Genomic DNA, 11,542 nt, shown 5'->3' with positions numbered 1-11,542 from the left:
GAAACAAAACTGCATTGTATTGATCCAAAAAAAAAATTATGAAGGGGCTGTATTTAGAGGCACAATAAGTGTTCATTAAGGGGATCATTGCTTAACATTAAGTGTCAAGCCCAATTTGAGCACAGGAGAGAACATTATTGACGAAGCCCAACAATGGTTCAAGGCAACCATGTTTGATTTGAGTAAATAAGTTTATATTTATGTTACACGATATTGTCAAAAAAGCCCAAATGCAGCACTTTGAGAATTTTCTACGTTCATTTTTTTAGAATAATTAAAGCAGTTCTCATTTAAGACATACGTAGGTATCTGACACAAGATAGCCTGTTTGTTTTATTTATAAAAGCTTGTTGGTGTCAATTCAATGAGATTAAGGCATCCACCTCTTTTTAAAAAATGGTAAACTTAAAACTAGACTAAAGTTTTCACATATTCTCTTTTAGAAAGGTAATATCTCTATCCTCAAAAATAAATCTGCTTTAGAGATCCTCTAGATCCAAAGCATACAAACAAAGAAGTGTAGGAAATGCAGAATTTTAGTGTTAGTTCTCACAACAACCTCACAGACTGACATCCAACAGTTAGGTAAGGTCTTGGGCATCTTTTTTTGTGTCTGAGGAGAACAAAGACAAAAGGTATGGATGGATGATTTGTTTACTTGCTAGACAGAAGCACCTATGGATATTCCCAAGTAAAATCAATCTCAATTTAACTCAAGTGAGATCATTTAGTCATCTATATTTATGTATATGAATTGTCAGTTAACAAAAAGTTTATGTTTTTTGCTTTTTCTGATTCTCTGTGAAACAGCTTGCAAGTTGTTTCACAGAGAATCCTCTTAGTCTAGATGAATCAGAAAAAAGCAAAAAACATACACTTTTATTAATTATCATTGTTAAAACCCAATTCAGTTCAGGTTATTCCAGGCCAATTATTTTAACTGTATCCGTATGTGTAACCAAACGATTACATCAAAACAATCTCAAATCACAATGTTTTTTTTATAGAATAAATGCATTTTACAGATCTGAAAGTACAGGCAAGCATGGTTTGATTTATTTACCTGATATTTTTGTTTCATTACCTAAATATTCCAAAGGATTCCTGCTGTTTTCTGTTTCAGAGCCAAGGCAGCCATAGATGGATGTTTGCACCAAGGGGATCTCTGTCTTTGCCTTTCCCTGTGTGATCCACAGACACACAAACAGCAGTTCTGCTCTCCTTTAAAATGTTTGCATTCACAAATAATAAGATGGATGGTGGAAAACCTCAGTTTTGCACGGTTCCATTCATTCAAGAAATGCCGCTCTGAGAAACAGTGGTAAGACCACTGATTTTCTGCTGGCAAATATTTGGAGAGCTAATTTGGAGGGACTGAGTTTGCTAAGATATCTATGTTTGTTTTTGAATGCGTGTGAGTCTGTGTGTGTGTTACTGCATACATGCTCCATGGATGTAAACAAAGACAAGCAGGTAAATGGCAGAAAATTGATCATGTCACCTAATTATTAAAACTATATGAGTCAAGCAATTCATCAAGTGAACATTCATTCTTTTAATCTATAGACTTTTTTTTATTGCCCTGTCAGTCCCCCATCCAGCTTTAAATTGAGTTTTATTCAGATTAATTGATGGTTGTAATCCCAAACAGAAAGCAGCGGTAATACAGGACAACGTTTATGTCTGCTGCGCTCCTGCTTGCCAGCAGAGTGTGGACCGGACTCTCCAGTGCGCCCTGCGCCCAGGAGGGGTGGAGTGGGTGGCAGAGTACAGGGACAGAGGGAGCGAAGGAGAGAGGAGGAGGGCAGGACTGGCAGGGTGCGGTCTGAAGTGGCAACAGATTGCTTTGGATCACTAAAATCCTTTCAATTCAACTGGAAAGCTGCAGCTTGTTGCACGCGGGCCGCGGAGGACCCATCAGCCAAAACAGCAGACGAAAGTGGCTGATGTGAGAAAAGGAGGGAGAGAAACCACAACACTGTCCCTTGGATATCAAACCACTCTCTCTCTTCAACTCTCACACCCACCAAATCGACTTTGAACCTGTTTGTTTAAATACACGGACTTTACAGCCTTAACTTATTGTTGGTTGTGCGCAGAGACGGTAGCGGATTTTCTCATCCGGAACAGCTTGTGGAGAGACTAAAAGCTTTTTTTTTGGTGTCCTCATGGTTCCTCCTCATGTAGCAGAGGAACTGCTCATTTTCTATCCGAATCCCTCGGACGCACTGTTGCAGCTGTCACGGACAATGGAGACTGAACCGGGGAGGCATTGAAGACATCTCTCTCCCCCGGGAGAGTCTTCCCTCCCCCCCGGGGCGATGCGGATCTCCCTTTTTCTACTCACCGCCTCTCTGTGTGCCTTGGTCCTCCTCCTCGCACCTGCTTTGGAGGGCTGCGGCCCGGGGAGGGGAATCGGCAAGAGGCGATTCCCGAAGAAGCTCATCCCGCTCGCCTACAAGCAGTTCAGCCCGAATGTCGCCGAGAAGACTCTCGGGGCCAGCGGGAGACCAGAGGGCAAAATAACGCGCAGCTCCGAGCGCTTCAAAGAACTGACTCCCAATTATAATACAGACATCATCTTTAAAGATGAAGAGGACACGGGTGCCGACAGGCTCATGACCCAGGTGAGTGTGACGGACGCGCAAAACGCGCAAGAGTCCCAAACTGCTCTCCTCAACCCGGCAAACTTATTTATTTTCTTCGGGAGAATCTTATTTGACTGAGCTGCGCTGAGTCACTTTAAACCAGATTAACCACAAAGTTGCCTTTAATTGCCTACTGAATGTTTACGCTTTGATGAATGTTTAAACCAAAGTGATTGATTTCATTGATCCTCCTTTACCTCTGGTGGATTAAGCTCCCTCGCATTCTCAGCTACTCTGCTGGTGTGAAGTATAACTTTTATTCTCAAGTCTTCTCATTCATGGGACATTGTTCTCACTGACTGACTGGTTATGTTTTGGGAAAATCCTATCAAGAATATTCAAAGTCCGTCTATCTGGTGGCTTCATTACGCACGGTGCATATTGCGTCAAACTCCTCTTAGTCTGGATGAAGCAAACTGAACAAACAGAAAACATATAAAGCAACAACATTTCTGTTAATACTTGCCTTTTTGTTTAAAGACTTCTTAAAAATGTCCAATAGCACCTTATTTTGCAGTCTTTAAAGTCAAAGAGGGTTAAAAATGTCTAACAAATCAGTTCATAATTCTGGAGCTTACAGAATCACCTTTATCAGACAGAACTTGTTGTGATATCTCACTTTTTGTCTTTATCTTACACTGTTGGAGAGAAATTCTTTCCCACTCTATCTTTCAGTTTTTTCCCCAGTTCATTGAGGTTGGAAGGCATTTGTTGATGCACAACTCTCTTAAGCCCTTGCCACAGAATTTCATTTGGGCTGAGGTTTGGACTTTGACTGCCTCATTGCGACATGCACCTTGATTCTTTTCTTTTTCAGCATTTTTGTTGTAGATTTGTCAGCGTATGGATAGCTGTCCCATGCATTTAAGTTTTACATATAACTTTTGTCTTGAGCAGTGGCGGTTCTACCCTGAATTACTCCCCGGGCGAGGCCCTCCCCAGGCGCCCCCCCCATAGTCACAACAGAACTTTGTCTTTGTCAACTAACATGTTTTCCGACATGCTCATGTTTTCCGTCTTCAATCCTTTGATTGGCACATTTTTAGTTATGACCTGTTACATTATGTTTTGTCCCCATAGAGTTGCAGTAAATGGTAAATATTCATTTTTAAAACTACCTACAGATTTATGGAAATTCTATTGGCTAAAAATATAACACAACATTTGTAAAACAAATAAAAAATAAACTTCATATGCAGGCTCAAAATTAACCCCTAAATCCCCAGTTAAATGTCAAAAACACATTGTGAAAACGTTTAGGCTGCCACAAATGATTATTAAATTAATGACCAATCTCAAATTATTTGCCCCATTAGCATCTTATGGCAGCAGCAACATGCTGTGTAACCATCACAGCTTTTTTAACATTATGAACTAGTATACAACAGCAAAACACAACAAAACCGTTGTGTTACAGCAGAGCAGACAGACACATGAATCATAACTAATGTTACAAGTTAAGGCAGAGCAAATTTTTAAGAATAAAATCTAAAAAATAAATAAAAAATGACGCTATTTGCAACATTTGGGCTTGATAGAACGGGCTTGATGCATGTTTTAGAAAAAACATGCATCAAGCTTTGAGGGCTTCCCCTTTTCTTTATCTCTTTTCTCCTCTTCTTCTTTTCTTTTCTTTCTAAATTGGGCACCAGATGGCTTTGACCTTTTCTTCTCCATATTTTAGATGTTTTTGGCGTTTGTTTGGCATAAATGTCCTCACGTCACGAAGAAGGCATCAAGTCCGTCCACTGAACCAACTGTCACCTTAGTGACAGCATTGTTTTGTGTTGCCATTTTTTCATTTGGGCATTTCACATAAAATTAACCCAAAAAAGAAGAATATATTTTTTATACCTTTATTAAAATGTAGGTTATAGAATGTCACCTTATGACTGACTTATAAAAAGGTTTTATAAAGTAGATTCAAACCCCCGCCCTTGTCCCCACCTAGCCTCTTAATTTGGAAGCGTCCCACAATTGAACTGATTCCCCGCAGGAATCAGTTCAATTGGGAAGCAGTACGTCTACTTTCTTCTCCTGATCAGCTTTTATCCAATCATTTTTGCATATTAACTTTGATGCAGAGAACTCCAAGTGTTCCACAGGGATAAAAAAATGTTTGGAAAATAAAAACATGAAGGCAAAAAAAATAAAATAAAGTAAAGAAATAAGAGTAAAAGGAAACATTTTTTTAAAGCACAGGAATAAAGCAAAGTTTTTAGTTTCAAAACTAAATTTAAAGAAATTTACAAAATATCTGAGCTGACTTCGCAGTCAGATATTGGAAGTGTTTGACTCGTCCTAAGAAAACTGACAATCACATTTCTGTGTCTTTGACCACTCCCTGAATGTCACCTGATGCAGACATGGCCTCTGGTTATTATTTACATTTGACCTCACATGTTAGTTCATGATCAATGTATTAACAGCGTCCCTATGGCTTCGAGGGGGTTTTGAAGTGTAGGTCTTTTGCTTGGTTCATTCTACTTTTATGCTACTGTTCTTGTTTGAACTTCACATTGACAGGAAGAAGTAAGTAACTATAGTCAAATTTTATGTAAGTCACCCGGTTTGGATGTTGTTGTTTTTTTTTTACATTGACCTGTTTTATTTGGTTTAAATATTATTTAATGTTTCTCTTCTTTCTTTGTGTTCTGTTGTAGCGCTGTAAAGACAAGTTAAACTCTCTGGCTATTTCTGTGATGAACATGTGGCCGGGTGTGAAGCTGAGAGTTACTGAAGGCTGGGATGAGGACGGCCATCATTCGGAGGACTCACTGCACTACGAGGGCCGTGCAGTTGACATCACCACATCTGACAGGTCTGAGCTAAAGCTGAGTTGTAGCGTAATGAAGCCAGACACCCCTTGAACTGCTCTCATTCAGTCAGTTGTCAGTGAATACGTCAGTAAAATTGGCATTAAAATTGAATTAAACAGCAGTTTGATTAGTTAGGAAGCCATTAAATGTCCTGCCAGTTACTTTAATTGGAGCTTCTTTCTTTGTCCGCAGAGACAGAAATAAGTATAACATGTTGGCCCGCTTGGCTGTAGAAGCTGGATTTGACTGGGTTTACTATGAGTCCAAAGCCCACGTTCACTGCAGTGTCAAGTCAGGTAAGATGAGTCCAAAATGCTGTACTCCATGTCTGTGTGTCTTACCATCTGTTAGCTGTTATTATCACAAATGAGGCTCATGTTAGATGGTACACTGGGAGGCCCAATAGCAATTTGGCTTTCCAATCAGAAGCTGTATCCTAAGTCCATGTGCAAGACTCATGGGGAACCAGTCAAAGCTGGTGTGCACCTGTGCTCTGTTCTTTTATTCTTACCCCTTATTTTCTTGCATTGAAGTATTTATTGGAAGCATAGATTTTTCTTGTTAACACCAGAAAAACAAATCAAATTAAATATAAACATCTTTTTATGTTTGAAGCCATGAGTGAGTCTTTTGCTTGTAGGAAAAAAAGGCAATATTTTTTTGCAGCATAGCTTATCAGAAACAACCTGTTCAAAAACAATAGCTGACAGCATTCCTTCTCCAGCTACTCATACATTTGAGACATGTCAAAAATCCAATTTAGCCAAGTCTGGTACCACCAGTGATTTGATGCCAAACTACATTCTAGCAGCGCGCTCAGGTTAGGAGGCCGTGAGATGATTAACTCCCTCTTTGTTTTCGCTGTTGCTTTTTCTTTAGTAGGTTTCTCTCAGATATCTTATCAGTCTTATCACAGTCCTACTTTTCTGCAGCTTTCAGCTAACAGACACACACACCTTGAGCAAATATTTGGCTGCCTTAAGACTGCTCCAAGACAAGCCTCCCACACACAAACTCACACACACATTTACACTGATTGACTTCCTATTTCTATTCTATTCTATTCTATTCTATTCTATTCTATTCTATTCTATTCTATTCTATTCTATTCTATTCTATTCTATTCTTTGAATGAAAGACTTGAATTTTGCTATGGTTTTACTACGCATGAGTACATTGAATGACTCCATCTAAATCTCAAACTCTGCCGCAATCCAAACAGTTTCTAGAAGTAGGTCCGACTCTGTGTGCTTTCCTGTCTCCCTGACCTCAGGCCGTGCTCTGACTGTGGTGATACAATCAGCTGGTTATCCATTAGCTTCCACTGACTGCTCCGTCTTACCACCTCATCTCACTTCGTCTTAAAGGGGCCACCTGAGTCAAACACATTCAAACAAGATCAGGAAATAAGTCACGGAAATACTACGATTATAATAATACTACTTCTTAATTTACATTTCGTCTTTTTGCTGCATGTACATATGAGATGTAGGTTCTTAGACCAATATATTTACACTTACAGGATTTTTTTTGTTTTTTAATCTTATAATAAGATTCTACATTCTCGAAAGAAGATTTTTTTAATGGCTGCTTTCCACAAAGGCTCATTTGTCTTGTCACGAGCCACATTCAAGTAATAAGACAAGCAGTGATAAAATTATTATAAAAGCGTTTTTTTGAGATGTCCTTGACTTTTAACTACCAGGAGAGAGGTCAAAGCAGACGGAGAATATTGTTTGAACCTTAGTCATACTATCTATATGTTAACAATCCACAATTGATCCTCTGAGATAAAGTTGTTCCTGATTCCATGTCATAGATCACTTAGTGACCCAGAACAAGGTGCAGGTGTAGTCAAAGCAGAAGTGCTGTTCCTAACCATATAAAAGCAATTCCACCTGCATTCTTTGCTTTATGTCACCTCTTCATACCTAAGAAAAATAGGCAAAATAGAATTGTAATTAAGTAATGCTTCCTCTTCTAACAGAGCACTCAGTGGCAGCTAAAACTGGAGGCTGTTTCCCTGGTGATGCCCAGGTCTTCCTTGAGGGCGGTGGTACTAAACAGATGCGTCACCTTCTCCCTGGTGACAGAGTCTTGTCTTCATCAACAAAAGACGGCCACACATCACTTCTCTACAGCCCGGTCATATCATTTCTGGACCGCCAGCCCAACATCATGAAGACTTTCTACATTATTGGGACAGATGCTGGCTTCAACATCAGTCTCACAGCTGCTCATTTGATCTTTACTGCAGACTGTGCTGATGGTGGGAACAAAACAAAGCCTCAAGAGACATTTTTTCCTTCCATTTGGACCGACAGGGGTCGCTCAGGAGCTCATCTGAGAACAGTTTTCGCCAGTCAAGTTCAGCCGGGACAGTGTGTCTACACATCATCAGAGGAATCAGAGCCACATGTAAGAATTTCAGTTGTGACCTTTGTAGAGGAGCAGAGAAGCACTGGGTTATACGCCCCACTTACCCAGCACGGGTCCATTGTTGTGAACGGTGTGCTTTCATCCTGCTATGCTGCAGTGGACAGTCATGAATTGTCGCACTGGGCGTTTGCCCCGCTAAGATTCCTCTACAGTATGCTGGGGTCTTCACAAGCGCAGAGTGACGGCGTGCACTGGTACCCACGGCTTCTCCACAGGCTCGGGGAGCTACTGCTGGATGCTGGACATTTCCATCCCTGGGGTATTGAGCAATGACACGTATAGTTGCCACCCAGACTTGTCACAGATTGATGACTTCCTTTACATATGTTTATTCAGGGGCACAAAACATGAGCACAACTGTTTTTCCTTAGAAAACAGCAACCAAGAGACCACCAAAGATGACAGATTATATGTAAATGTATGTATTTTTTTATTAACTTACTTAACCATATTGTTGTACTTGAAAAAACTTTTTGTCAAATTCCGTTGTGCAAGAAATAAAGCAAACTATGATTTCAGTTTTATAAAAATTAGCAATCAGACATGGTATTTATCAATATCAGAACTCGTATAAAGAACAAGGAGAAAATTTTAATGCTGCAGCTCAGTAACTTTTTACCTTTAAATAATCATTAAAAAAATTTGCATTATTTTCTCTGGATATAGAAGGAATTTATTTTCAAAAGTTGTTGAGGGTTGAAAATGAGGCTGAAGAGAAAGGAGAAAGTGGTGTTTGTTAAAAAAAAAAGCCTTGTGCATGTCCAGTTACCAAAATGGAAAAGTCATTCATTCTTCATGGCTTTTGTTTTCAGGGACTAGTTTGTATAGAAAGTGGAGACCGTGTGGTGTTTTAGGGAAAAGGCTGCAGCCCGGTGCTGAGTTGTAGTATCACTGATGCAGAGAGCTTTGATTATCATTCCATAGTCTGACTTAAGCTTTGCCTCCACTTTAACTGGCTTTTCATGCTTCTTTGCTTCTATCAGGGTTATGTTGTTGCTTTTGCGTTATTGTAATTTTTAAGTGTCATTTTTCAGGTCAGTAGTAAGACTCAGGCTGTATTCAACTACTGTATTAATTATCATCTATGCATCTTATTGAATAGCAATAATTATTGTTATATTTTAATGTTAAGTATACAAAAAAATCTATTTTTTTGGGATCTACAGAGGGAGCATTAAATTTGACAATGACATCTGTAATATGGAGAGAATTTATTCTGTTGATATTGTGGGCATAATGGGAAGAAAAAAATCCAATACCATGCTGGTTGGACCAAATGGCATCTGAACATCTCACATATTTAAATCACTCGGGACTTTCAGGCATTTATCTACACACGCCTACAGATTTGTCATATATGTATATTAAACTGTTGTTGGAGAGAATATTTAAAGTTCTATTTTTAGAAAAATCCTGTAAATGTATTATTATATTTTCAGAACCGTGTTGATAAAATGTGTATTTGGCATATAAAGATCTTGTTTGCAAGTTAACATTTCCTGTGTGTTTGTTGTAACTGTAGTCAGTACCTCTAGCCTGCAACAGGAAATGTAGAACATATGGTGGATACTGATCAAATTCGTTCTCATTAACCCCCCCCCCTGTGTTCCGAATAGGAAGTGTCCGCGTGACCAAAAAGCCTAAATCCCATAAACTTCTATTGAGAAATATACAGCTATTAGTCAGTCTTTTTCTTTTAACAGGTCTTGCTGTTCATGATATTTTTACTGTAGTGCAAGTTATTCAAGTTATAAACTGACCAAAGAACAGGTAATCACGTCCCATTTGATTGACAGATTTTCCCAAGCTGGCTTTTAGTGGAAGGGGTGTGGTCTTCTAACAGGCTTGCTTGATTTTTACAAAATTGTAAAAAAAAAAAATTGATTAGGGAGTGATCACAAAAAGAGAACCATATACACACACTATATTAGGCCTGCACAATAAATCGCAAATTTATCGTTATCACAATGTCAAGCTGTGCAATATGCATATTGCAAAAGACGGCGAAAATTGCAATAAATGGTTACTTTAATTGTGCAAAAACAATCTTATGGCAGCTTGAAGTGTTTAACAAAACAAATGAATCCCTTTATGCATTTGACCAATCGGATTGACCCCTTCACGTTGTTGACCAATCAGATAGACTCCTTCACGTTGTTGACCAATCAGATAGACTCCTTCACGTTGTTGACCAATCAGATAGACTCCTTCACGTTGTTGACCATCGGATAGAGTCCTTCACGTTGTTGACCAATCGGATAGACTCCTTCACGTTGTTGACTAATTGGATGGAGCCTTTTTATGTTAGATGCTCGCCTGCTATGTAGACTGGGGTTGACTCTTATTCAAATGAAACTGTTGCAGTGAAATGAAAATGATGTTTTTGATTGTTTTGCTCTTTGTTCATGTATCGCAAGTTATATCTTCATCGAATTATTGATGATTAATATCGCACATCGCGAGTTTTCCTCCTGTTGTGCCGCCCTACACTAAATAATGAAGGGCAAATTGGTCTGAATCCGAATTTATTCCCTACCTCTACACTCCTTCCTATTAAATGTTGGGGCAGTTGGAGCTTTAATGGTGTCCAAACTTGGTGTTTAAGGGTGAGCAGTAGGGAGTTATGGCTGGGTATCCCTCCACCAGTAAGGAAAAGCATTACAACCTGATACAAAACATCTATCTGTCCATTCATCTCCTTAACCCGCTGTATCCATTTTGGGGTCACAGGGCTGCCAGAGGCTTTCCCGGCTACTGTTGGACGAAGGTGGGTTACACCCTGAACAGGGCACACAATAAGTCCCACACACACATGGGGACACTTTAGTGTAACCAATCAACCTATGAAGCATGTTTTTGGACTGTGGGAGGGAGCCAGAGTGCCCAGAGAAAACTCAGAGATGCACGGAGAAATCATACAAACTCCACACATAAAATTCCCAGCTTGGATTAAAACCAGAGCCTTCTCACTGAAAAGTGAAAGCGCTAACCACTTCGCCACTGTGCAGTCCAGTGGTTTCTTTTTTGTAATTAAGATTAATTTCATATTGCTATAGGATGCAGATTGTTTTGGAATCCAAGGTCAAATGCAAAGCCCTGCGCCAGAATCAGGACAAATCAGGACCCCTAGGACAGGCCCTACACTATAGTTTCTGTTTTGCACTTAGTATTGCTGTGCCCTTAAAGTTCTATAAATGGACATTAAAACTTGGCGGAAAAAAAAGAGCCCAGAATCCACAACAGTAATAAAACTTCTGAAACTACTTCAGCATCAGCGAGGCAAGTGCAGTCAAGTACCATAGCGATGAACTTATCAGCTCTACCTCTCTATACTGCTGTTTCGCAAAGTCCAGTTGCTGCACAGCCGCACTTGGATTCACTTGTCAGGCTCAGATGACTTTGGAGTTGATAAATCTAAGCAAGTATAACTCAAAAATGACCTAGAACACTATTTCTCTGGAAAGACACAGTTTGTCATGGTCCCAAACCAGACCCTGGTAAGAATATTCATTAAAAAGTGATGCTGCTACTGTGTCCCCATGCAAAGGGTTTAGGATGTTTTGTGAATTCTCCTTTTTAAACTGTTTTTATTTAGATTTAAGGTTTGAGCTTCTGTTGTGAGAGTTTAAATAAATG

General features: G+C 39.4%; 1 protein-coding gene across 1 annotated transcript; it reads left to right on the top strand.

Moving 5' to 3' along the window:
• The first annotated feature begins 1,865 nt into the window (after window positions 1-1,865).
• Window positions 1,866-9,399, top strand: LOC100125500 (indian hedgehog B protein). The gene is made up of 4 exons (XM_011489656.4): window positions 1,866-2,627; window positions 5,312-5,469; window positions 5,660-5,763; window positions 7,455-9,399. Exons 1-4 carry the CDS (start codon window positions 2,322-2,324, stop codon window positions 8,177-8,179), a joined length of 1,293 nt encoding a protein of 430 aa, XP_011487958.1. The 5' UTR covers window positions 1,866-2,321; the 3' UTR covers window positions 8,180-9,399.
• Window positions 9,400-11,542: the final 2,143 nt, after the last annotated feature.

Source organism: Oryzias latipes, chromosome 21 (genome assembly GCF_053564925.1).
Source record: "Oryzias latipes strain Hd-rR chromosome 21, Olatipes_Hd-rR_3.1".
NCBI lineage: Eukaryota > Metazoa > Chordata > Actinopteri > Beloniformes > Adrianichthyidae > Oryzias > Oryzias latipes.
The sequence above is the reverse complement of the archived record's forward strand: the minus strand, read 5'-3'. Positions and strand labels throughout refer to the sequence as shown.